Genomic DNA, 27,113 nt, shown 5'->3' on the forward strand with positions numbered 1-27,113 from the left:
ATCGCTTGAAGTCAGGAGTTCAAGACCAGCCTGAGCAAGAGTGAGACCCTTCTTTATGAAAAACAGAAAAATTATCCGAGTGTGGTAGCATGCACCTGTAGTCCCAGCTACTTGGAAGGCTGAGGGGAGAGGATTGCTTGAGCACAGGAGTTTGAGGTTGCTGTGAGCTATGACAGCACTGCAGTCTACCCAGGCGGGAAAAAAAGTAGGGACTCAGAAGCCAGGCTGCTCATAATCAAATCTGAGCTCTACAACCTCCTCATAGTTTAACCTTGGGCAAAGTTCTTTCACCTTTGTGTTTCCTCACGTATGATGGGGCTCAGAGTACCTACTCTGAGGGCAGATAGGATAGAAAATGAGTGCCTAGTACTAGGATAGGTGCAAAATAAGCATGCAGGGTCAACTGCCACCACCTGGTTTCACACGGTGGCACAACGCTGACATCTAGTGGCAGGTTGTAGGGACACCCCTTCATCAAGTAATCAGTAAAATGATTCCTCAGTCCTGGGCCTTTTTTCTGAGACTCTGAAGGGTCTGCATATTGCACACATCACTAGAATAATGTTCTTTAACTCTGGGAAGCAGCTGTTTTAAAACGAGATAACATGCAAGGTACCAAGCATAGAAACTGCCTGGGAAATAACTGTTACTATTTCTTGAGCCCCTGTGTGAGGCAGTGAACCTCACGACTACCCTGTGAGGTTGAGACTATTGTCCCTGCTTTACTAATGAGGGACCTGAGGCTTGGAGAGGTTCTGTGACTTGCTCAGGGTCACCAGGCTCATGAGAGGGGCTGGGCTCTGGACCCACAGTCTGCTGTGGGTGCTCACTGCCCAGCACCCTGCCTTTCCTGCCGCAGGCCTGGGATCGCCTGGGGCCATGGGGTCACCCGCCCGCTTCCCACTGGAGACAGGGAGAGCCACTGCGGTCAGGGAGGAGGGGGCTGCCTCGCCAGGGCCCTCACTTAGGACTCAGCCAAGAGGCGGGCAATTGCCTGGTACCAGTTCCCAGTACTGAGCATGCCAAAGCACCACACTTCAGAGCATAGTTTCCTGAGCCCCAACACACACTATTAGCCTGGGATGTAGTAAACATTTGTTAAATATTAATTCAAAGTTGAAAGGACACACTGAATTGTAATTTGTTGTTAGATAAAGACATGAGTGTTCACGTTCTTTAACAGGGAGTTCCAGGAGAGCCCAGATGCCTGGTGCACTGTAAGTGCTTACTAAATGTTTGCTTTAGGTCTGCTTCTCAGCAGCATCTCACTGAGCAGGGACAATGCAGAGGTTCCTTAAAAGGCACAGTAGGGCCTCATAGACAGCGAAGCAAGGACTCCCAATAGTTTTAAAAGAAATGTGACTTTGATAATTGTTTTCTAAGGCCTCATTGTAATTGAAAATCATATTTTCGGACCTCACGCTTATTCCAAAGTGAAGTATTGTGTCCGTTTTGAATTGCATGTGGGGTGGAGCTGGTACACAGGGCTTTTCATGTTGACAGCCTCAAAAGGCCCTGATCTATCCCAGTCTTCTCTGTAGACCCAGCACCTTGTCCCAGCATGGTGAAGTCATCAGCCTTTCTTGACAAACAGGAAACCACCTAAGAAAGGAAGGACGATTGGTGTTTATTTGTGCTCAATTGGAAGAATATATAGGCAACCTCCCCTCTTACTACCTCTGGAGAAACTGACAGAGGAAAAAGTGAGACATTGCAAGAAGACAAGCATATCCTTTTTTGACTACTTGCCTTTTATAAGAGGAGCATGAGCCATGGCCCTTCTGAGGGGCAAGGAGAATTATCATACCTTTTCCACCCAACATTTGCTAGAGCCAGTTCCTATAGGTTAGTGGGAGCTGATTTCTAAATTTTTGAGAATATTAAAACAGAGACAAACACAGCCATTATTAAAAGTTAAGTTATATAGACTTAGGCTTAAATAAATCATTTTAAAAACAAAGGTAGGCCAGGCATGGTGGCTCATAAATGTAATCCTAGCACTCTGGGAGGCCAAGGTGGAAGGTTGGCTCGAGGTCAGGAGTTTGAAACCAGCCTGAGCAAAAGCCAGACCCCGTCTCTACTAAAAATAGAAATAAATTAATTGGCCAACTAAAAATATATAGAAAAAATTAGCCGGGCATGATGGCACATGCCTGTATTCCCAGCTATTCGGGAGGCTGAGGCAGAAGGATCTCTTAAGTCTAGGAGTTTGAGGTTGCTGGGTGCTAGGCTGATGCCATGGCACTCTAGCCCAGGCAACAGAGTGAGACTCTGTCTCAAAAAAAAAGACAAAGAAACAACAACAACAACAACAAAGGTAATAAACACTCAAAAGTTGGCTGGGTGTGGTGGCTCAAGCCTGTAATCCCAGCTTTGGGAGGCTGAGGTGAGAGGATCACTTGAAGCCAGGAGTTCCAGACCAGCCTGGGCAACACAGTGATATCTTGTCTCTACAAAAAATTTTAAAAATTGGCCAGATGTGGTGACATGCACTTGTAGTCTCATCTACTCAGGAGGTTGAGGTGAGAGAATCGCTTGAGCTAGGAGTTCAAGGTTACAATGAGCTATGATCAAGCCACTGCACTCCGGCCTGGATGACAGAGCAAGACTGTCTCTAAAACAAAAAAGCTAACCAACCAAACAAACTTAGTTCTGTTGCTACATTTTACATTTCACTATTACTTATGTTCCTCATATTATTGACATCTGTTGTACCTGTGTGGTGGGTGTGTGCATAGCATCTACTCCCAATTCTGATTTCAGTGACCTCATCCTGGCAGCTTGAAAGTGACAATGATGGGGGTATTGACACCATGGAAATGGGCAAATGCTACAAATGAGGGTTTGATTTGTGGTGATTGTCTACTTAAGAAAGTGATGGAGAAATGTTAATAATGCAGATTTTTTTTTTTTTTTTTTTTGAGACAGAGTCTCAGTTTGTTGCCCAGGCTAGAGTGAGTGCTGTGGTGTCAGCCTAGCTCACAGCAACCTCAAACTCCTGGGCTCGAGCCATCTTCCTGCCTCAGGCTCCCGAGTAGCTGGGACTACAGGCATGCGCCCTCATGCCCGGCTAATTTTTTCTATATATATTAGTTGGCCAATTAATTTCTTTCTATTTATAGTAGAGACGGGGTCTTGCTCTTGCTCAGGCTGGTTTCGAGCTCCTGACCTTGAGCAATCCACCTGCCTCGGCCTCCCAGAGTGCTAGGATTATAGGCGTGAGCCACCACGTCTGGCCAATAATGCAGATTAAACTTGAAACTGTATCATGTTCATGGCCTTTTTACTGTGAATAGCACCAAAAAAAGAGGAAATATTCTTCTAGTACCTGAATACTATTATTTGAGCAAAAGAATCTCTCACTCACGTCATTAAGGTATGAGTGAAGCCTCAAAGGAGTGAAGTTGAGAAGGAATGAAATACCTACTGTAAGTTTGGAAGGAGTAAAGATCCAATGTTGGGGCAGGGTATGGTGGCTCACGCCTGTAATCCTAGCACTCTGGGAGACTGAGGCAGGAGGACTCCTTGTCAGGAGTTCCAGACCACCCTGAGCAAGAACAAGAGTCCGTCTCTACTAAAAATAGAAAAAATTAGCCATGTGTAGTGGTATACACCTGTAATCCCAGCTACTTGGGAGGCTGAGGCAGGAGGATTGCTTGAGCCCAGGAGTTTGAGGTTGCTGTGAGCTAGTCGAGCTAGGCTGACACCATGGCACTGTAGCCCAGGCAACAGAGCGAGACTCTGTCTAAAAAAAAAAAAAGAATCGAACATTGGGTTTCATTGCTTCACTTCATAACTTAAAGGAATAAAGGAAAAATCAGTCAACATTCATGTCAGAACTATACTCCTTTATCAGTGGCCATGAGGCGAATGGGATAATAATCAGGCATTGATTTGTCTGATTTTGTGACATTGTTGGTGACAGAATTATAGAAATTGATGGTGAATTTTGATATACCTACTGAAGGTATATATGTATGGAGTTTACAATAGAGTATTGCATTTCATTATTTGTAAAGTATGGGCTATATATCTTTTATGTAAGTAAAATTTATTGTAACAAACTTTGTACCCACTTTGGGAGTCTGAGGCAGAAGGATCGCTTGAGGCCAGTTCAAGACCAGCCTCAGCAACATAGTAAGGCGCTCCCCCACCCCGTCTCCACCAAAAATAAAAAACAGACACAACTTTGTGCCTATTCACACAGGTTTTTGCGGAGAGCCGGCTGTCAAGCACTGTGCCAGGCGCACAGTCAGGTTCTGGGGTGCAGCAGTGACCTGGAGGTGACGCCCAGTCCGCGCCTGGCAGCCTAAGCAAACGCCGACTGCGAAGGTCTCTCGCCGCAGCCGCCGCCAGGGGCCGCGCGCGAGGCAGGGAGGAGCTTCGCGCTTTGTCCCCCCACGCGGCCCGTCGCCCTCGCCCTGGCGGGAAAATCCGACCCGGCAGTCGGCCCACCGCCCCTTTCTGCCCTCGCGCGCTTGCCTCAGTCGGCCCGCTGTGATGGAGGAGGAGGCGGAGGCCGAGGAGCAGCAGCGATTCTCTTACCAACAGGTACAGGAAAAGGGGGCCCAGAGTGGGCTTGGCTAGGACCGCGTCGAGTTTTGGGACATGAAAAGGATCTGCAGCCTCAGTTGCTTTCTTTCCCGGCCCGCCGCTTGGTGCTGGGCACCCCCCTCCCCGCGCGCGTCTGCGCATGCGCTGGATCAGGATCTGCTACCGCTGGAGGTGCTGGGAGGCGGTTTCCGCGGCAACGCGGCTGGTCGCGGACTGCGCCGCCCCGGGCACAGGCTGATTCCCGGAGAGCGCCCGGGAGCGCGCGGGCGCTGGTTTCCGACGCCGGTCTTCCGGCTTTGTGACTCGGCCTGGGTCTCCCCTTTTCACGCGGGGTTGTGAGGGTGGAATGTGGGCATTAAAGGAGAGAATCGAGGTAACGCACTTAGCGCTCTGAGACGCTGGTCCCCGGAACCCTGAGCTCCCCTCTTTACAGGTGAGGGGGCCGCGCCGCAGAGTCGCGATTCGGACCAGGCAGGCCGGCCCCGAACTCGTCTCGGCCCGCCTTTGACCTGTGATTGTGTGGACTCTGGCGGAAATGCAGTTTTCTTCTATGTAAAATCGGAGTACAAATAACCACCTCCCCGGTAGTTGTGGGTATTCCAGTCGTTCCTTTAGTCAGCACCGGGAATACAGGGTGGCAGAGTCAGGACATTACAGTGCCGTGAAGTGGTGAAGAGAAAGGCCTGGAGTGATAGCCTCAAAGAGGATTGACTGAGGAAACACGAGGAAGAGCTCAGGGCATAGGAGTTTCCTGTCTAAAAAACGTTCACGTTTCAGCATTTTGCTGTATTTCCTCGCTATTTATTCTGAATTATTTGAGAAGTAATTGCAGATATCTTGACATTTCACTTTTTTTTTTTGGAAGACAGAGTCTTGCTTTGTTGCTCAGGCTAGAGTGAGGGCCATGGCGTCAGCCTAGCTCACAGCAACCTCAGACTCCTGGGCTCAAGCAATCCTACTGCCTCAGCCTCCCGAGTATCTGGGACTACAGGCATGCGCCACCATGCCCGGCTAATTTTTTCTATATATATTAGTTGGCCAATTAATTTGTTTCTATTTATAGTAGAAATGGTCTCGCTCTTGCTTAGGGTGGTTTCGAACTCCTGACCTCGAGCGATCCACTCACCTTGGCCTCCCAGAGTGCTAGGATTACAGGCATGAGCCACTGCGCCCAGCTGACACTTCACCTTTACATTTCTTTTTTTTTAAGACAGAGTCTAACTCTGTTGCCTGGGCTATAGTGCCATGGTGTTAGCCTAGCTCACAGCAACCTCAATCTCCTGGGCTCAAACAGTCTTTCTACCTCAGCCTCCTGAGTAGCTGGAACTACCCACATGTGCCACCATGCCCCACTAATGTTTTCTATATATTTTTAGTTGTCCAGCCAATTTCTATTTTTAGTAGAGATGGAGTCTTGCTCTTGCTCCTGCTGCTTTCGAACTCCCGCCTCGGCCTCCCGCCTCGGCCTCCCAGAGTGCTAGGATTGCAGGTGTGAGCCGCTGCACCTGGCCTACATTTTAATACTTTAGTATGCATCCCCTGAGAACAAGGGCATCCTCCTACATCATTTTTAAATTATCACACTTGGGAAGTTTAATATTGATAAAATTCTATTATTGAATGTACAGTCTATATTCAGATGTTTACAATTGTCCTAAAGATGGTTCTTTTAGCTGTCTTTTTTTTTTCCTTCATCCAGGATCAGATCAAGGATGGGCATTGCATTTAGTAATCCCATCTTTTCGGTCTTCTCCACCTTCTTTTTGTCTTTGATGACATTGATGGTTTTGAAGAGTCCATTCATGGCAAAGGTGTACTGAGAGATAAACTTGAGAGTAGGGGTTGTCCTTTTCATTTTTGGGTTCTCAGCCGGTAGAACAGAGCCTGGCTGTCAATAGACAATAAATACTGATGAAATGAGGCTGCAAAGATGGGCTGAGAAATTTGACCCTCAGCTGTGGTGAGCCAGTAGAAGATCTCACCATTCATTCAACCAGCCATTCTTGGTACTAGGTAGATAGCAGTAAACAAAACTGACAGGGTCCTGCCCTTGAGGAGTTTAGAGTCTAGTGATTTAGTGTCCAAGTGCAGTGGTGTCTGCAGCATGGACGAAGGAGGAAAAAACTTCCTAGAGCCAAGAGCATTCAGGATCCTTGTCCTGTAACCCCACCCCATCCCATCCCATCCCAAAAAACATGACCTTGATCCAGAGAGGTGGGGCATGCCTGTAGTCCCAGCTATTCTGGAGGCTAAGACAGGAGGATCGCTTGAGCCCAGGTATTCAAGGTTGTAATATTAATAGCCGTGAATAGCCACTGTACTCCAGCCTGGGCAACATACCAAGACACTGTCTCTAAAAGAAAAAAAAGACCTTGGAGTTCATACCTCCTAGGTCTATGGTTCTTTGGCTCCTCCTTCCAGGAGCCTCAACTTAACCTAGTCTTGTGATATCTGAAACTGAGGAAGGTAAATGCCTTTCTCATCTGGCCTCTATCCCTGGTTCCCGAACTTGTGTTTTTTGCAGTTCCTCCTCATCTTGCCTATATAGTGAACACTTGCTGGTAGATTTTATGCTGTTTTAGTTTCAGCTGTCTCCATGTCCAGTTCAGGCTGTCTTTGGCTCAGAGACAGAACCCACTCTACAACAGCTTGTAGACAGGTGACTGAGACCGTTGCTTAGCTTGTTTTTCTTTTGTCTTGAGGTTCTTCCTTGTGTGTGTGTGTGTGTGTGTGTGTGTGTGTGTGTCTGTGTCTGTGTCTGTCTCTCTCCTCCTCTGCATGGGGGAGAGATATGTTTTTTAGTGCCTGAAAGGGTTGCCAAGGAACAGTGAGGACCCTGCAGAGGAGGGCTAGCAGACTTATAAATCAGGAGGGTCAGGTGTGCCCTTAGGAGCCTGTCCTGGTCTTGTCCTGTATTTTTGTCCTTTGTGACATGCAGGCCTAGAGCTGCCAGGGACTTGCAGCCGAGGCATGGGATTCTGCTGTATGTATTTGATTAACCGCCTGAAGGGCAAAATCCTCTGTCTGGTTTTTCACTGTGTTCCTCAAACACCTAGCATATGCCCTTGGCTCAGTGGGAACTCGCAGATAGTTGCGGAATGAGTAAAGTCATGCAGATTCTCTGATTTCTTTCCCTGATGACCTGCCCTCATAATTCCTTATCTTTACTTCACCTAAATCATAACCATTAACAAGGAAGTAGTGTTTCTACAAGTCACATACCAGAGGGTCTCACTAATTTATTAGTATGCTTGAAAAGTTACTCAGCTATTATGAAAGATGCTGAAGGAATTAGGCTGAGCAGAGTCTCTCCCTGGTGTTAATTTTTTAAGGTGTGAAAGTTTCCATTTGCAACCTTACCCATGAAATATTTTGATTTTTCTCCCAGAGGCTAAAGGCAGCAGTCCACTATACTGTTGGTTGTCTTTGTGAAGAAGTTGCATTGGACAAAGAGATGCAGTTCAGCAAACAAACCATTGCAGCAATTTCGGAGATGACTTTTCGACAGTGCGGTATGAAGCCTTGGTCTTCCTATCTGTATAAATTCCAAAGGCTGATTTTGTCTGGGAGCTGTGGTATGTCTCTGGCCAGCAGACAGAGAACATTTTCATCATCACTCATTCTTCATGAAACGTTTCTTTTTCTTGGCTATAAGATTCGGATATTTTTTTTTTTTTTGAGACAGTCTCACTTTGTTGCCCAGGCTAGAGTGAGTACCCTGGCATCAGCCTAGCTCACAGCAACCTCAAACTCCTGAGCTCAAGCAATCCGGCTGCCTCCCCTCCTGAGTAGTTGGGACTATAGGCATTAACCATCATGCCTGGCTAATTTTTTCTATATATATTAGTTGGCCAATTAATTTATTTCTATTTATAGTAGAGACGGGGTCTCGCTCTTGCTCAGGCTGGTTTTGAGCTCCTGACCTGGAGCAATCCGCCTGCCTTGGCCTCCCAGATAGTTAGGATTATAGGCGTGAGCCACCACGATCGGCCAGATTTGGATATTTTATGGGAAGAACTGTTTTCTTTTTTTCTATTATGCTAACACTGGGGCGCAAACACCTTTATTTTTTATTTGTTTATTTATTTTTTTTTTGAGACAGAGTCTCACTTTGTTGCCCAGGCTAGAGTGAGTGCCGTGGCGTCAGCCTAGCTCACAGCAACCTCAATCTCCTGGCTCAAGTGATCCTCCTGCCTCAGCCTCCCTAATAGCTGGGACTACAGGCATGCACCACCATGCCCGGCTAATTTTTTGTATATATATATATTTTTACTTGGTCAATTAATTTCTTTCTATTTTTAGTAGAGACGGGGTCTTGCTCAGGCTGGTTTCGAACTCCTGACCTCGAGCAATCCGCCCACCTCGGCCTCCCAGAGTGCTAGGATTACAGGCGTGAGCCACCACGCCCGGCCAACTCCTTTATTTTATTGTGTTTTAAGCTGCCCTGATGGCTGGAACATTAGACATTACATTTTTTATTTCAATGCTTTATAACATTTTGATATCGCCCATGGTTTATTTAACAGCTGAACTTATGGCATTGGTATTTGCTTGACTTCAGAGGGAATTAATGTCTTTACAACCCCTAACTGTAGAAGAATTTAAAGTTAAAGGATAGTTTCTAGAAACCAAAGGTGTAGTCACAATTAATGGAAGGCTTGCAATAGAGGGTAGAGAGTTCTGGGAAGGACAAGAAGGTCATAATGAATAAAAAAGCTAAAGGTTGTTATAAAATGGCAGGGCTGCTGGAAGTGCCTCCTCTCACCTTTAATATGGTTTGTTGTATTAATATTGGTCACGGTACTGATTGTAGAAATCAAGACTGAGGTAAGGGTAGCTAAAGTGTATGTCTTGTCTTTTTTTTTTTTTTCAGAAAATTTTGCCAAAGACCTTGAAATGTTTGCAAGGTGGGTAGAGACCTTGAATATCCGATGCTGCGTCTATTTACATTCTTTTGAGACTCTCCATCTGGTAGGATATTTCAGGAGAGCTTTAGCTATTCATTTTTTTGTGTGTTTTGTGGAGGCTTGTTTCTAATCATGACTCTGCAAGAATATAATGTCTGCTTTAATCATGTCGATTCAGACTTGTTTGGGCATTTTTTGAAGTTTTCCTAGCGTTTTTTGTTAAAGAACCGAAGTCATTCAGTTCTAGGTTAAAAAAGATGTGAATAACGTCTCTGGGAGTCTGAATGGGAGTGGAGTGAGCCTGCTTCAAAACACGTCTTTGGGAGGGCTTGATGGCTCAGGGTCTGAGACGCAGTCTAGGGTGGCCGCCCCTCTGCCGAGTGGGCCACTGCGTGCTCCGTGTGGTAATTGCTCGCAGGTGGACAGATAATGACAGGCAGAGGCTTTCATTTGCCACATTTGTCATGAGTAAGGCACACTCCTTGGAAAGTAGGTGACTTGCTTTCAGCTGGTAGAGCTCTAGCTTTTATAGGTGATTTATGCCCCTCTCTTCAATTAGTACCCCAGGTAATTGAAAACAATTGCATCGAATTGCTTTTATGAAGCAATTTGAATGACTAAGGCCTGAAAGGGCTAAAGCTTTCTAATTTGCTGCCACTTCCATTCGGTGCCAGCTTCTCCCACACCCCATACTTTTCACCTTGCTCCCGTTAGCTCTTTGTTTCTCAAATGCATATTTTGAATGAATTAAAGCAGTGGGTTCTCAGAGGGCAGGCTCTAAATCTTTCGTGTTCCTGTATATATTAGTCCCTAAAAACTGCTCAGCATCTCCAGCTTGGCCAAAAGGGGTAAGATAGTAGTATGGCTACTGATAGCTCATGTGGCTTATTCATCGAATTCAAGCAGTTGCTCCCCCCCCCAAATATATTTATTACCTTTACTTGCCATTTCTGTGTTAGCTATGGAAAAAGACAATTAAAAATTTTAAATACTGTTGTAAAAATTCTAGAACTAAAAATGAATTTATAACCATTTAGCATAGTAACACATTAAGCTTTCAGGTATTCTGGGTCTTTTATAGTTACCTACATGGTTGATTTTTCTTCTGCTGGGTACTGAGGAGTAAGGTGGGCTGTGTGTGACAGAGACAGACTTAGACTGTCAGCTCCACAAGGAAGGACATCATCTTGTATGTAAAAGAGTGTGTGGGAAGGCATTCAGCTGCTGTTCTCTAAGATTGACCACCAGAGACTTTCTTAATGGTAAGAGATGGCTCATCTTCAGCAGTGTCCGTGTGTGTCCAGCGCTCCTGAGGCTGCCTCTGCCTCCTGAGCCCCCGGGCGAGTGCAGAAACCAGTCCTGAGGCTCTTGTGGGTTGGGGCAGCACCTTTCTTCCTGGCTCAATCCATACGTGCAAAGTTTCTTTGAAGACTTCTCCTTTGCCTAAATTTTACATTCATTTTCATGATATGTCAGTTTGCTTTCATACAAAAAACTATTGTTTCAACATTTATCCCTGAATATTGGTATTCCCCGAAGGTCAGCTTTGGTTATCCTGTGGCTTTGAGTTGTCCCTATCATATTTCGTCTACTCCCAAGACTATGATTACCCCACTTTGAGAAATCTAAGATATGTACTGTTTCAGGTAAATTATATATTAAATAGTCTTGTAGGCTGGCCTGGGGACCTAACCAGTATTTGTAATGTTGTTTCTATGAGAAAATGCATTTAAATTCCAAATAATCAATCCACCTATAAACTTCGGAAAACCAGCTCCCAATTTAAGTTGTGAACATTTACTTTATTTAGCTCTGAGATCTCTAGTCTCCTCATATTGTTAATTTTGAAGAAGATTGATATTCTATAGTAAATAAATTCCAGGAACATTAGGGAATAGTCTTTAAAACCTGTGTTGTTAAGAATGTTACATGAAAAATTGCTTTGTTACTTTCCCTAGTAATTTTCTGGAGCCAGAGCTTTAATTTAGGATAGTCTGTGATATACAGTGGCTGGCATAGGCTACGCCTGCCCCTCCATCTAGGAAAGTGGTACAGTGATACTAGAGAGTGAGTGGTAGAGAAGATTGAGAGTCACTTTCTAGACACTTCCTTGTGAACACATAAGATAAGCTTGCTCTGTAAGCAGTTCAGTATGCTTGTTCCTTTTACTGTAGTTTAAGAAGAATGTACATACACATAGCAGCCAGGTTGTGTGATTGAGACTGGGCCATGCTGTGTCCATGGCACTTAATATTCTCCACCCAGAACTTCTGTAGACTGGCTTTGTACTCTGTGGCTGCTATTATATCATCTTCTGTCTGACTTTTTCTCTTTCTCCTCTGTCCTGGTCCTTGTAGGTTGCTAATTAGAAGTTATCTCCTGAAATGGATATTATCTCATGACAAGCAGATATTGTCAACCATAATGAGATGACATGGTATTTGTACATTTAGCAGAATGTGAAGGATTAATTTGGTCAAATTATGGAGTATAATTTCTGTGTGACTTTATTTTTTAACTCAGCAGGTACTCAGTGAGGACTCACTATGTATGCGGGCCATTTTGCAAGTTATTAAGGATACAAAGATTCCTACTTATTTCTGCTTACAAAGTTCTTCCTTATTTGAGGGGGGTAGTTAGAAATGGCAAGAAAGGGTGTAATCAGAGTAATACGTTATCGAATAGAGCTTATTATCTCGAATTATGTTTCATAGCAAAGATAAGAGGCCTGGAGTGAGTATTTGAGTCCAAGTTGTGAGCAGGGAACAGACTCCATTTTCAAGGATGTTCTTTGTTCTACCTGGGATATTGTGGAGGGATGCATTAACTACTTGTTGGGAAACAGGACTTTAGGAGGCATCTGCATATCCTTTTTCCTGTAAGTTAGCCCTTGGGGGAAGAGTTTCAGGGTCTTGATATAAATAAAGCCATGCTTCCTGGAAATTCTCTTTGTTCTTCTACTTAATCTCTGTTAAAGCAGAGGCAATCTTTGTATTGTGAGACTCACTTTCTTTGCACTAAAGTTGTACACTAACCTTCATGTTTTTTCTGTGGTGTTCATTGTGACCACTGTGCCCAAGCAAGTCACTTTTGGGAGATTTTTAACTCCTCGGGCACTTTTCTGTGTTCTCAGCCTTCAGGCACCCTTGGTCTTCAGGTGAAGGTGGACAGATGGGTGTCTGCCTTCTCTTGGTCTCTTTATTTAATCACTATGTTGTTAGTAGCTTCACTTATTTTTATGTCAGTGTTGCTTAATGACCTTGATCTAAAAAGATGGGCTACTTAGAGATCCTTGCTAGTTTGAAGTCTGACCGTGAACTTCCATGTTTCATCAAAACTTTAAATAATACTACATTTTGGTGACTTGTTTCTGCCCTTTCTACAGACATGCGAAAAGAAGCACAATTAACACTGAAGATGTGAAGCTCTTAGCCAGGAGGAGTAATTCACTGGTGAGAGATGAATTTCTTTCCTCACTCCCCTTTCCCATCAGAATACATTATTCCCAATTAATCACTTGAAGCCATGAAGTTATTCCCCAGGGCACCTTGCATTAAAAACTAGAGATGGTCGAACCATTCCGACCTGCCTGTAATTTATAGTCTTTCTTTCATTAAGATGGATCTTGCTAAGCCAATTTGAAATTTTCTAATCAGCACTCCCTGGATTTCATAATTTGCCTTTTTTGTAATATCTCAAAACTTTGGTCCCATGTTTCATTTACAACATGATGTCAGAGACTGGTCACAGGCTGGAGTCTGTGGGGATAGTTTTGTTATGGTGTTCACAATTTCCCGATGGGCCAGGCATGGAAGGAGTATTTATATGGCTGAATGTGCAGGAAAACCATACTTTTTTTTTTTTATCTTTTCAAGTCTTGAAATCACCTTGACCAAGCCCTCATTTTCCAAGTGAAGACACTGGCACCCAGAGATGCCATGATCATCCCAGGCTAATGGCTGTGGCCCATGGCAGATCCATGACACTGGGGAGGTTTCCTGACTCAGTCTAATGCTCCCAGTTAGAACACTTATGGCTCTCTCTATAACGTGGGCTACACAAGGGAGAGATTGTTTTGTTGTTCTGTGCTCCATCTGTGTTGCCTAGAACAGTGCCTGGCACATAAGAGGGGCTCAATAAAGTTGTTGAATCAATGAATTTGTATAGCTTGTATAGCACTTTACAGTTTACAGGAGCTTTTTTTTTTTTCTTTTGAGATAGGGTCTTGCTCTCTTGCCTGAGCTAGAGTGCAGTGGCATCATCATAGCTCACAGCAATTTCAAACTCCTGGGCCCAAGCAGTGCTTCAGCCTTAGTCTCCCTAGTAGCTGGGACTATAGGCACGTGCCACCCTCGCTAGTTTTTCTATTTTTTTGTAGAAATGGGGTCTCACTGCTATGTTCAGGCTGATCTCAAAACTCCTGTCTTCAGGTGATCCTCCTTCCTCAGCCTCCCAAATTGCTGGGATTATAGGCATGAGCCACTGTGCCTGGCCTATAGGGGTTTTATAGATATTATTTTAGTTATATTATTTAATCCTCACAACTACCCTGTACTTTTTTTCTTTTTAATGATAAGGCCTTGCTCTGTTGCCCAGACTAAAGTGCAGTGGCATGGTCATAGTTCACTATAGTCTCAAATTCCTGGGCTCAAGCAATCCTCCCACCTTCAGCCTCCTGAGTAGCTGGGACTACAGGCATGCGCCACCACACCCAACTGATTTTTCTATTATTTATAGAGATGGAGTCTCACTATATTGCCCAGGCTGGTCTTGAACTCCTGGTTTAAGTGATCCTCCCACCTTGGTCTCCCAAAGCACTAGGATTACAGGTGTGAGCCACCACGCTCAATCTGTTTTTATTTTGGACTCTTAATTTTTCCATCTAACAGAACCTCATGCTTAAAGAGAGTACAGCTAACTTTGTGCATCTAAGTCCTCATGAGGGCATGGACTTTGTCTTATTTACCTTTTATCTCTAGTACCTGGTACATAGTAGTTGCTTAGTAAATTTTAGTTGCATAAATTTAGGGAGTTTTTTTTTTTTTTGAGACAGTGTCTCTCTGTTCCCCGGGCTAGAGTGCCGTGGTGTCGGCCTAGCTCACGGCAACCTCAGACTCCTGGGCTCAAGCGATCCTCCTGCTTCAGCCTTCTGAGTAGCTAGGACTACAGGCATTCACCCAGCTAAATTTTTTTTTCTATTTTTAGTTACTCGACTAATTTTTTTCTATTTTTTAGTAAAGACATGGTCTTGCTGTTGCTCAGGCTTGTCTCAAACTCCTGACCTCAAGCAATCCTCCTGCCTTGGCCTCCCAGAGTGGTAGGATTACAGGTGTGAGTCACCATGCCTGGCCAATTTAGGGGGATATTGATTATACTTATGTTTTGTAGAGTTTATTTGTGATTGGCATGCCTTATACAAGCTCCAAATCTTTAATGCTTTTGATTATTTAAGGAACTCTTGCATTGAAGCATACTGCTTGGAAGATATGTGTATAGTAATGAGTTGATTTTTGTAGTTGCTTCGTTTTTCTAAATAACAATTTGTAGTTGCATTTAACTCTAAGAAATGTAACCCAGGCTTTTTCACACAAATTTGTTGGGTGGGGGTGGTTGGGGAAGGTATAGTTATTTATGTTTTTTAGGTTTATAAAATGATTTACAACTAGATTTAAATATAGGGTTTTTTTTTTGTTTGTTTGTTTTTTTGGTAGCTAAAGTACATCACAGAGAAAAGTGAAGAGATTGCTCAGATTAACCTAGAACGAAAGACAAAGAAGAAAAAGAAGTTAGAGGATGAAAACAAAAATTTAAATGAGCCATCAGAGGCTGGAGCAGACGAAAGTGAGAGTTAAACTCTCTCAACATCTGGAAAATGCAGTCTTCAGCAGGTAGAGCCACCTAGAAATGTGTATTGTCACAAAGGTAATTTTGAAGGGATAAGTAGAAATTAAAAATTAAAAAGGCTGGGCAGCTTTTTTGTCCTGTATTCTCCAAGTCATTAATTGCAAAAGCTGGTTTAAAAGAGAACTGGAAACTCTTAACTAAAATACTCCCATAACTCACCGAAGCACACAAAAAAGGCATGTGTTTGAATGGTACATATTGGAAATGATATCTATTCCAATTAATAAAATGTGCTAGCAATTAAACATGGTTGACTTTTTCAAGCAAAAATCATAGTTATTTCTATATTCTTTGACATAATTTTCTAGGCTAAATGACAATCTCCAACAGATGAATAAAGCCATATTTATTTACCTCTTCTGATTATTAATTTTTTTTTTGAGACAGAGTCTCGCTTTGTTGCTCAGGCTAGAGTGAGTGCTGTGGCGTCAGCCTAGCTCACAGCAATCTCAAACTCCTGGACTCAAGCAATCTTACTGCCTCAGCCTCCTGAGTGGCTGGGACTACAGGCATTTGCCACCGTGCCCGGCTAATTTTTTCTGTATATATTAGTTGGCCAATTAATTTCTTTCTGTTTATAGTAGAGATGAGGTCTCGCTCTTGCTCAGGCTGATTTTGAACTCCTGACCTCCAGCAATCCGCCTGCTTCGGCCTCATAGAGTACTAGGATTACAGGTGTGAGCCACCGCGCCTGGCCTATTAATGTTGTTTTTAAACACATGCCACCTGTGATCACCAGGTAAAAAGCTGTATGTTGGGGAATGGTCCTTTTTACTTTTTAAAGGTGATTTTCTCCAGAAACACAGTTTATATGACTTTTCTCTGGGTATTTTGTGATTAAACTATGGTTCTGCTGGGCAGTAGTTTTGCTTGAGGGGAAAATCTGGGACAGCTATTCCAGAACACTTCAATGTGCTGTCCTCTATTTTAGTTTATAAGAGACAATGCTCCAAGAGCATGATTCTGCTGTCTTCTCATGTCTTTGGGATTTCTAGAGATCCAGGCATGCCTTTCTTTTATAGGGAAATAGAGTAGAGAAAAGGACGGGCATTTACAGAGCCCATTCTGTGCACCAGGTACTACCCCAGGTGTTCCATATTTTCCTCACTGGCTCTTGACAACTTTATCAGGGCAGATCTGATTCTCCCCATTTTCCTGATGTGCAAACTGAAGCTGGATGAGGTTAAGCAGCTGCCCAGGATCACCAGGCTATTGATCAGTAGAGACAGCATTCACATTTGGGGCTGCTGACTCTAGAGTGGGCAAGAGAGAAAAGGGCACATATTTTGGGTAGAATTTATACCATCCATGCTCAAATATGGTCAGCAAAAGACACCCCAAAGCCTTACTCTCAAAGGGAAGTGCTAAGCTATGGACATGGTAAAGCACTGAATTTAAACTTTATGGTTTCAGGTCTGTAAATGATTAATCATTTGATCTCATATTAATTATAATATCTGTGTGTCACATCCATGAAAGAAAAGTGAATCATAAAGCCTTCCATCCTTATAGTACATTCAGCCAAAGACCCATATATTAGCGGTTTCATTTTTGGACAAGTTCTCTTTAAACTCCTCAAGAATAGTTTAGGGAATAGTTACTGTGGATTTTCCAAAGGTTGATACATCTAGATTTGCATCTTGGGTTTGTAACTCTAACAGCTGTATGACTTGCTGAAACTTTGTGCTTTTACCAATGAAACAGGGTCAAAAGTCCCTTGCAATGAGATTGTATGTGGCAATAAAAGGAAATGAGTAGAATCATTGTATCATGTTATTTTTATAGATTTCTGTAGTTTCTGAATCTCAGTATACACGTGACTTCGCAGTGGTGAGCCTTCGTGTGCCATGGGTGTCCTGCCTGATAAGATATATGAATAGCAATGAGTTGATTTTACTGGGACCTCCTGGTTGGTGTGGGTATTTTGATATGAAGTTTTCTAGCCACATGAGAACACTGACTTGACATTTATGTAATCTTCTGGTTTATTTGGCATACTTATGTATGACCTGTGTATGTTTTGGACAAGTGGTCTTATGACGCATTTTTCAAGGATTGTAACACAGGGAGGTCAGACTTCATAAGGAATAGCTGACTCCACTCCCCTTATTCTTGTGAGCTGCCTCTTCCCCTGCATATTGCAATTAGGGTTTAGTTTATTCTGGAATGTCCATGGTTATCTACGTCATCCTTTACAATTCCATCCTTGGTGACAGATGGCAGAAAGGACTTCTGGAGGGCTATTCATTGTAGGCTTGCTTCCTCGGAGTTTTAGAAGCTCATCTGTGCTTTCACTAGACCTACAGATGATTAACCATACAAAGAAGTATATGTCTTTGAAATAAATGTGACGTGGTAACATAGTTAGAGGCAATTTGCATTTAAAATATTGTCTCCTACTTACACAATTACTGAAAAAGCTTGAAATAAAAGAGCCTGTGTTAATTTAGTATTACTGACTTTACTGGAGCCAGAGAGGTTTCAAAGCATCTTCTTCTGTATATAGCGGCAGCTGGAATGCACGGGGAAAGATCTATACTGGGCTTGTATATAGCTGATATCTTAAAATCCAGATGTCTAAGAAAGGTTAATCGGGCACGCTGATTCCCTTTGCTGAATTATGGAATCTTATAGAGAACCCTTAGAGATCATTTAGTGCCATCTCCCGCCCCCCCCCCCATAGGAACCCCTTTTACAGCATTCCTTATATATGGTTCCCACACTGCTGAACTCCTCCAGGGATGGAAAGCCTTTTCTATTATTGGACACTAATTGTTACAAGTTTCTTCCATATATAAAGAAAAGTCTTCAACCTTCTAACTTCTATCTAGGTCCTAGTTCTTCCCTTTAGGATAAGTAATCTTTGTTTTTCAAAATAATTCAGTAATGAGTTCCTTTTAATCCAAGTTCCCATTCATTAATTTTTCAGAAACACATTATTGAATAAAACATTACATTATGAGCTCTGGGAGGGCAGGCCTTCAGGTGGTGAGCAGTGACCCCTCAGTGCCTTGTGTAGTGCCTGGCACATGGTAGGCACCCTGTGAATACTTGTCCCCTGTGGTTGAGATGTGCTGGTGGAGTGGGTAGGAGCCCTTGCTTAGGTTATATGGCTCTAATCAGGGGTTTCCAACATTTTGTAGTAAGGAGCTCTTTTTTTTTTTTTTTTTGAGACAGAGTCTTACTGTGTGGCCCAGGCTAGAGTGCTGTGGCGTCAACCTAGCTCACAGCAACCTCAAACTCCTGGGCTCAAGAAATCCTTCTGCCTCAGCCTCCCGAGTAGCTGGGACTACAGGCATGCGCCACCATGCCCGGCTAAGTTTGCTTTTTTTTTAATGTATGTATTTTTAGTTGGCCAATTAATTTTTTTCTATTTTTAGTAGAGACGGGGGTCTCGCTCTTGCTCAGGCTGGTTTCGAACTCCTGACCTTGAGCGATCCACCTGCCTCAGCCTCCCAGAGTGTTAGGATTACTGGCATGAGCCACCACACCTGGCCTAGGAGCTCTTCTTTACACAGTTGGGGGAGTAAGTGATTGAGGATGTCTTCTGAATAAGAATTCGTGATATTGAGTACCTACTGTGTGTTCTGCTTACAATAGGTGTTTTACATGATCTCATTTGGTTCTTACACCACCACTTAGGAGGTAAGTAGTAGGTACTGTTTTTATCCCCATTTTATAGAAGAGGAAACTGAGGCCACACAGAGGTTGATGAAATGGCAAAGCCAGGATGTTAGTCTAGAGCCTGCACACCTTGAAGTACTAAGATGTTGCCACCTTCTTGATATGGTCCTTATCAGCGCTCACGAAGCCTTCCCCAGCCTGCAGCGTGTAACCCTCCTTGGCACACTTCTTGTCCCACTGAAAATGTACTTATCTTTCTTTCATTTCTTAACTTTCTTTCATTTGTACTTATGTATCCTACCCCTCCTAGGCTGTGACAGCTGTCAGGGTGTGGGTGGAGGGGGTCCATGGTATACCATACTCGTGGTATGCGAGTTCTATGTACATACTGGGTGCTCAGCATATTCAACAAGCCCATTGAATAAAATGTGCTAAGGATATAAGAAGCTGGCTGAGCTACTGCAAATTTACTGGCACAGATACCCCCAAATTTTTAGTCTCATTTATAGGAATTATTTTAGGCAAAAAATAATTGGTGGAGAAAGGACTAAGCAACATAAGTGTGTAAGCCACAGGTTGTCAGGCCATGCGGCTTTTACCTAGAATCTTAAACTAATCAAGCAGAAAGACTGTGACAGATGAAATTCAGGACTGAGATTTCCCTTGTGGAGGGGTGTGAACCAGGACTTTGGGGAACAGAAAATGAGTATGTTTACTTCTGGGAAGAGCCCTCATTTCTTTAGTTACTTTATTTCATTTATAGCCTTCCTTGGATGTTGGTCACTTCTGGCAGGTTTGGGGTGGGTGTTTCAGATTTTACTAGCTGTCTCAGTGGGGTGAAGGAGCCTGTGCCTTTGTCTGTACGATTCTGAAACTGGGACCTGTGAGGGAAAGCCAGGAGGTGGCCCAGAGAGGGAATTCACTGCATTTCTCATCAGTGGCGCTGTCATGGGGGGAGAGTGAGCCCTGGGGCCAGCCAAGCACAGGTCAGGGCACTGCTTCTCCAATTGTGACTGTGACGTACAGTAGCGGTATGCCTTACACCTGACACATACACACAACCTGAAGCATTATCTATCCTTATTACACATGATGCACTCTGACTTCTATTTCATTCAAAAAGAAAACAAAAGAGCTGGTCTGTGATCCAGGAGCAGGTGGTCAGCAGCAGTGTGGAAAGCACCGGGCCAGGCCTGGCAGCCTCAGAGCAGCCTCACCTGGAACTTGCTGGAAACTCAGGCGCTCAGTTTCTCCCCACACCCACTACACCTGAATCTGCATCCCAGGTGATCGTGTGGGCTTTCCAGTTTGGGAAGGCCTGGCCTGGAGGACAGTGGGTCTGGCCTGTTGGGCTGGGAGGCAGTGCTAGGGGACAGTCATGTGGGTCATCCTTGCCTGTGATTTGGTGAAACCAGTGGATGCTTTCGGAGTGTCTGAGCCCTCATTGCCTCCTTGTTTCTTCTGCCTGTAGCAGATTCAGTCATACTTTTATATGGGCACAATTTCACATTTAAGCTCCTTATCCAAGGCTAATTTTATATTATGTTAAATCACTTGTTTTTGTTCTCGTGGCTTCCTGCTTGCTATAGGCATAATTACGAGGAAGCAGAACTCTTCAGAAACAAGCACACATGCATTCCAAAATAAGAGAAAATTCACCCTCCACACAGGAAAAGACCTGAGGCTTTAATTAACGGGTTAAATCCAATCCCAAAGCGCTTTTGTGGGCACTGATTGCTCAGGCTTATGCGTCAAGAGGGGTACAGGCTTTAGACATGTATAGACACACACACACAAAAAAAACAGCTGGAGTTTGAGCTTAAAATACCCCTCAGTTTCCAAAGAAGAGGCCCCAGTCTACAAAACGTTGACTTCAGGGCTGTAAGGAGGAAGGGCAGCCGCAGAGAGAAGCGCCGCCTGCAGGATGCCGCTGCCCGGGGGCCTCCTGTTGCTGCTGCTCTTGGGTGCCATGGCCACCGCTGCCCTGCCCCTGGAGGGCGGCCCCACTGGCCAAGACAGCGGGGTGAGTACAGCGGGGCGAGACAGCTCAGCCGCACACTAGCCCACTCCCTGTCTGTCTCTTTTGTTAACATTGTTGGCCATGCCTGTGGAGTCCCCAGCATCTGCATGGGAGTGTGTGTGCATGCGTGGGTTGCAATAGGACAGGGCGCAGGGCTGAACTTTGTAGCATCCTTCCCGGCTGGCCATTGGTACTGTGACTTTGCATTCAGACCATTGATTCTCATTTACCTTCACTCGTCCCAACCCATGAAGTTTGTTAGAAACCTCTGCAGCTCAAGGTGAGCCTTGTCATGCCAGCGCGCTCCATCTGCCAGTCCCAGAGACGTTAAGTGATTGTTCTAGTCTATTATAGCACAATCGTGGAGCTGCAAATGCCCATATTAGTCACATGGACTTCCGGAGCCTTAATTTATATAGAGAGCACATATTCTCACTGGCTCAGATTAATTGACATCATTACATTTTTCCACTGTAAGAATTTGTAACTTCATGAGGTGATTTATTTTTCTTTTTTCCATTTTGAAAAAGTTCCAAGAAAGAGTACATGAAGTTGACCATTATAAATGGATTTTTCTCTGAAATTACCAGATGAGTTTCAGACAGGCCATTTATCATCAGATTACTCCTAGAAGCTTTCTAAGGAACTTGAAATAGTAGAATGTAACGTCTCAATCTGATTTGTGTCAAAGAGCAACTTGTGGACATCCAGGTGTGTCCAAAGATGGGGAAAATGAGCTAAATTAGCCTGATCTACCTCCGGGGCGTCTTAGTTGCCAGTCACTTGTTGGGGGAAAATGACAGATTTCCTGACCTCTTCTAATTAAGGAACTCAGCAAAGATTATGGGGCAAAACCAGCAGTTTTTTCCCCTTGACTGAAAATTATCTTTTTCCTTTTTTCTAATTGGAGCAATTTCTTTAAGGTATTCTTTTAGTTTTCCCATCCTTTAAATGGAGATGTGATTTATTGTTATGGGGCATCTTTTTTTTTTTTTTAAGTGAGGCATTGTGTATATTTTAATGCTGGCTGAGCCAGACTGTTGATTTTGCTTTCCGTTGCCATCTGCTTCTCTTTAAAAGCGTATACAGGAAGTGGCAGAAATAAAGAAAAGCAGCCTTTTGACTTTCCTTGCTTGGTGGTACGAGTGGACCTCCCAGGCCAGCGCCGGGCCCCTCAGGGAAGGGGAAGCCAGGGAGGTGTCCAAACGGCAGGAAGGCCGGCCCCTTCAGCAGTCCACGCGCCGAGATAAAACGCCCTGCAAGAATTTCTTCTGGAAGACCTTCTCCTCCTGCAAATAAAACTGCTCCCGTGATTACTCATGCAAACCGTGTACTGATGGACCTGAATAAAATGTGTTAAACAGCAGTGATCTTTCCTCTTTAGGTAGTTTCTTCTCCCCATGTCATTTGGAAAGTACTTTTTATTGAAATTCCAATAGTGCCCAATACTGACAGTGTCTTGAGTAACTTGGAACCCAAAGTGAACAATTCTGAAAAAGATTTTGTGATTTTGCTAGACCATACTCAATGCAGCCATTGGGCTTTCCTTCCAACCTTCATTATGGTGCTTGGAAGTTGTTACGTCTTTGATTTAAAATAGCTAAAGGCTACATAATTAAGAGTTCAGAATAACATCTTATTTCAGTTTATTTTTATATGAATTGTTTAATTTAAAAAATGTTTCCCTCACATTAAAAGAATTTTTAACATCGTGCTCAAAAGCAAAATGATTATTCCTCATGTTTTAGCAAAAATTATTTTCAAAACAAATGTTATGCTATTAAACAGAAAACATCATGCTGACATGCTTATAAAAGTTATATTCAAACTTGCTGTTATGTACCGGTTTTAATTAGTAACTCAATATTAATTGGTTACAATTCTTTTTATGGATTATAGCTTCAGATTTGCTTTTCGAGAAATGAAGTCTATTTATAAAAGTGTTCTTTCGAACCAGATACAGTAAGCCATACTGCTGCCCAGCCTGTAGCCTGTTTGCTTCAACTTTTGATACCAGGATGTCCAAAGTCTCAGTATCTGAACTTTGTTCAGTGACAGATGGATATGTATTATGCATAATTGTCATATTAGTTTTCTCATTCCTCAGTAATTTCCAGGGAATAATGGTTAAACAGTAAGGAAGGGGAGCAATTCCATTTTCTGTAATGTAAGGCAGATGAACTGTTGAGCCCCACATGGTTAGGGGTAAACAAATCCCTCAATTTCAAAACATTTATCAAACTTTAATTTTCCCCCAAAGACCCCAAATGCTTGCTTGATTATACACATATTGTTTATGACTGTCGAATTGTAGACTCTAAAGGAAACTGCCAGCGTGAAGGTTTTTAGATGCTAAACTTTAAAGCCTAGAGATCCACACCTGGAGTTATGGAAAGTTTCCAAGGGTCAGGCCTAATATTGGGCAAACTAGCAAGGGCTGGCTGGCAGACACAGGCATATTATTCTGTTCTCTGGACGCCAGGGAGCAGACTCACTGGATGTGACTGCTGACCATCCTGTTCTGTTTTCCGCAGAGCTGAGCTCGTATTCGTAATTACTAGCTGAATAAAGTATAATGTGATGGAAGAAACTTAATAGCATCCACATTTCCAAACACAGCAGCTTTAGGAGACCAGTAATTGGGTCAGTGCACTGGGTGGAAGATGCCTCCCTGAAAGGCTAGCTAACCTTCAGAACTTTGTCTTTAAAGATTTTTCTAGAAGAAAATCATGCTCATTGTTTTTAAGTTTTTTAATTGGGGTGATAGATGCACACACTTCTTAAGATTGGGGATTTTGGCTTTTAACTAAGTAGTTACCCGTAGGATAATGAGGCTCTACTAATGATACTGCCAGGAGATCCATCAAGTCTACGCCTATCTTCATTCAGGGGGCTTAATAAAATGTTAACTGGTATTGACTGCATGTTAGACCAGATTAATATGCTCATGATTAATAAATAAGCGTTAAATGGTAATTTCCTACCATCGGGTTTTTGCTAGACTTTTTTGTTGTTGTTAAGAGACAGGGTCTCCTTGCTTTGTTGCTCAGGCTGGAGTGTAGTGGCACGATAATAGTTTACTGTAACCTTGAAGTCCTGGGTTTACGTGATCCTCCCACTTCAGCCTCCAAAGTAGTTGGGATTACAGGTGTATGCTACCACGATTATTTTTGGTAGACTTTTCTTTTTCTTTTTTGAGACAGTCTTGTTCTGTTGCTCCAGCTAGAGTGCCAGGGCATCAGCCTAGCTCACAGCAACCTTAAACTCCTGGGCTCAAGCGATCCTCCTGCCTTGGCCTCCCCAGTAGCTGGGACTACAGAGGTATATGCCAACATGCCCAGCTAATTTTTTCTATTTATAGTAGGGACGGGGTCTCACTCTTGCTCAGGCTGGTCTCTAACTCCTGACCTCAAGCGATCCTCCTGCCTCAGTCTCCCAGAGTGCTAGGAATACAAGTGTGAGCCACTGTACCTGGCCTGATAGATTTTTCTTAAACTTCCTCTCTGTAGTTTAGTATAGTCAGGTGTGTAGATGTGGGTCATCAGGCCCTGGAAAAGGTCAAATTCATTCTCTTGTTATTTCCAGTATTTGGCACCAGAATAGATCCTTAAATGCTGAGGATGAATTGAGGACAAGCATTTGACAGAAATCCCTTCATAGTATTCCTATTTCAGGTCTGACAGCAAAGCATTCCAGGTTTTTGGAAACTCAAGGGAGATACTTAACTTGATTTAAGCAGTACCTGCTGAATTCAGGGGTTGTCTTAACAACAGTAGCTTCTTCAGTAGAGAAATGGATTCCATTCGGAACAAATCAGAAAAGGGAACATCATTAAGGTATTAAAAAAGAAGAAATTCTCTGTTTCTAGACTAGAAGAGGCAAAGGAAAGCTGGGCAATGTACTATTTCTAACTTCTTATAAATAATGCTAATAAAACAGTAATGTATACTTTCCATTTGCATTTTTTTTTTAGTGAGAAATGATTTTGCTATCCATTTGCATTTTAAACATTAATAGTTAAGTGATCAAAAATATTTCTTATTTTTTTTCCATTACCAGAAACATCATGGAAGATGTCTTATTAAAATAATTATAAGCTGGAGGAAAAGGTAGAATTTTTTGGTGATAGTTCTTTTAAAATAATACTGAAAAATACTAAAGAAAATCTAGTATCTATGCATTAACCTGTTGGTTCACTTCCTTGTAACTGCACAAGTGTTGTCTTTTTTTAAAATAAGTTTTAAAATCTCTGTGATCCAAAAGCCTTGGAAACAAGTGTTGTTTTATCTCATTTAAGCAAATAGCGAACTTTAAGGGTCTACCACCTGAAAATGCAGTGTATCACTTCTCAGCCTTTTGGCTAAGATTAAGTGAAAATGCAGCGTACCTCCCGGGGAGTGAGCCTGTCCCCCTCCTGGAGATTCTCAAACGGGACGGAGGACCTCACTGTCAGGGATGTGTAGAGGACTCAGGCAGCGGATTGGTGGTCATACTAGATCCCTCCCAAGGTCCTTAAAAACCTCAAGTAGAGCTGAGTGTGGCAGCTCACACCTGTAATCCCAGCATTTTGGGAAGCAGAGGCAGGAGGATTGCGCAGGAGGATTGCTTGAGGCCAGGAGTTTGAAACCAGCCCGGGCAACATAGTGAGACCCTGCCTCTACAAAAAAATAAAAAAGTTAGCCAGGCATGGTGGCCTACACCTGTAGTCCTAGCTATTGGGGAGGATGAGGTAGAAGAATTGCTTGAGCCCAGGAATTTGAAGTTACAGTGAGTGAGGATTGTGCCACTGCACTCCAGTCTGGGCAACAGAGGAGCTAGATCCTGTCTCAAAAAAAAAAAACAAAAAAAAAACCCAGAACCTCAAGTGTATTAAGATACAGCCTGAATAAATAATTTAAGATAAAACTCTACAAATGAAATGGAGAAAAACCCTGAAGCCAAAAAATAAAATTGGATAATTATGAAATTAAACAGCTAAACAATCTGGTTAGTAAAGGCACATTAATCACATTAATAATCTTATAATTAATGCAGTGTTTTGTTTTTTTACAGACTACTATTATTTTATTCCTTTCTCTCTGGAAAATGAAAAATCCATTAGTTTTTTTCTTTTGCTTTTACCCAGAAATTAAAGGTTGGTAAGTGGTAATTAGCATAGCTCCTGTCAAAGCCAATTGCCTAATGGGGACCCACATTTGACTTAAGTTGAAAGAATGGAATATGGTTAATGTAGAGTTCATTAGCCCCAGCTGCTTTTTTTCACATTTTTTTTCTCCTACCATAAGAACAGGCATGCCCTGCTTGCTCGCTCTCTATTTTTAGATATATTGCTGTGCTGCCATGTTTCTATCCTACACGTTCTGGAGGGAATGTAAATGGTACTGGGGACAGTATGATATGTTTGCAACTGCTGTCACTACACATCTGGGCTAGAGTTTGCAGTAGTCTTTGCCTTACTGACTTGTTGATAGGGTCCTCCTGCACCCCAGCAACGAAAGGGAAGCACTCTCTGCTTGTCTGCTATGTACTAGGTTCTATGAACTTTGTTTAACTCCTTCAACCTTGGGGCCTTAGGCTAACCTACGGTCCCAAGAGGTTAGACTCAATGTTTATCTCTTTCCAAAACCTATAGTACCTTTTGCATTATCCTATCCAGTAGAGGTGCTTGGCGGGTTTGTTTCAAGTACGGAATACCGACACCCAGACCTGTCAACTAAAGCTTTACTGTGTATTTGACAGAAATATTTTAATTTAGGAGGGCAAACATGAAGGAGTCAATCTAAATGGTGAATAGAGATACCATTCTGTATTTCCGGAATCTAGTTTGCTACTGTGTAAACTGTAAGGTGAGTTCACCGAGGTTTATTTGCTGCTTGACACCAGCACGACTGCCAGTAGAAAGGTTTTGGCAGTTATAGTGTAGACACACGAGGCCTTTCCCAGTTGGCAAGGCTGCCAACTTATTACATGGGGTATAAGAAAACCAGTGGTCTGGGTATAGAATTGAAAAATGTGTGGACCTAAGAGAAAATACAGAGAAGTAGGAAGAGTGCTGGAGTTAGAAGCAGAAGACCTGTTTTTGATTCCTGGTCCTTCTCAATAGC

The 27,113-nt window shown here is 43.2% G+C and overlaps 2 protein-coding genes across 3 annotated transcripts; both read left to right on the forward strand.

Moving 5' to 3' along the window:
- Window positions 1-4,367: 4,367 nt before the first annotated feature.
- CENPS (centromere protein S) lies at window positions 4,368-22,193 on the forward strand. Of its 2 annotated transcripts, XM_012791419.2 has the most exons (6): window positions 4,368-4,551; window positions 7,943-8,066; window positions 9,428-9,461; window positions 12,847-12,913; window positions 15,173-15,349; window positions 22,090-22,193. In XM_012791419.2, exons 1-5 carry the CDS (start codon window positions 4,501-4,503, stop codon window positions 15,311-15,313), a joined length of 417 nt encoding a protein of 138 aa, XP_012646873.1. In that variant the 5' UTR covers window positions 4,368-4,500; the 3' UTR covers window positions 15,314-15,349; window positions 22,090-22,193. The 2 variants fall into 2 exon arrangements, with proteins under 2 accessions (XP_012646873.1, XP_012646872.1); XM_012791418.3 differs by lacking the exon at window positions 22,090-22,193 and having other exon boundaries at window positions 15,173-17,125.
- CORT (cortistatin) lies at window positions 20,312-22,373 on the forward strand. The gene is made up of 2 exons (XM_012791420.2): window positions 20,312-21,012; window positions 22,090-22,373. The coding sequence occupies exons 1-2, from the start codon at window positions 20,914-20,916 to the stop codon at window positions 22,306-22,308; spliced, it is 318 nt and encodes a 105-aa protein (XP_012646874.1). The 5' UTR covers window positions 20,312-20,913; the 3' UTR covers window positions 22,309-22,373.
- Window positions 22,374-27,113: the final 4,740 nt, after the last annotated feature.

The sequence above is a fragment of the Microcebus murinus genome, chromosome 2 (assembly GCF_040939455.1).
Source record: "Microcebus murinus isolate Inina chromosome 2, M.murinus_Inina_mat1.0, whole genome shotgun sequence".
In the NCBI taxonomy this organism is placed as follows: domain Eukaryota; kingdom Metazoa; phylum Chordata; class Mammalia; order Primates; family Cheirogaleidae; genus Microcebus; species Microcebus murinus.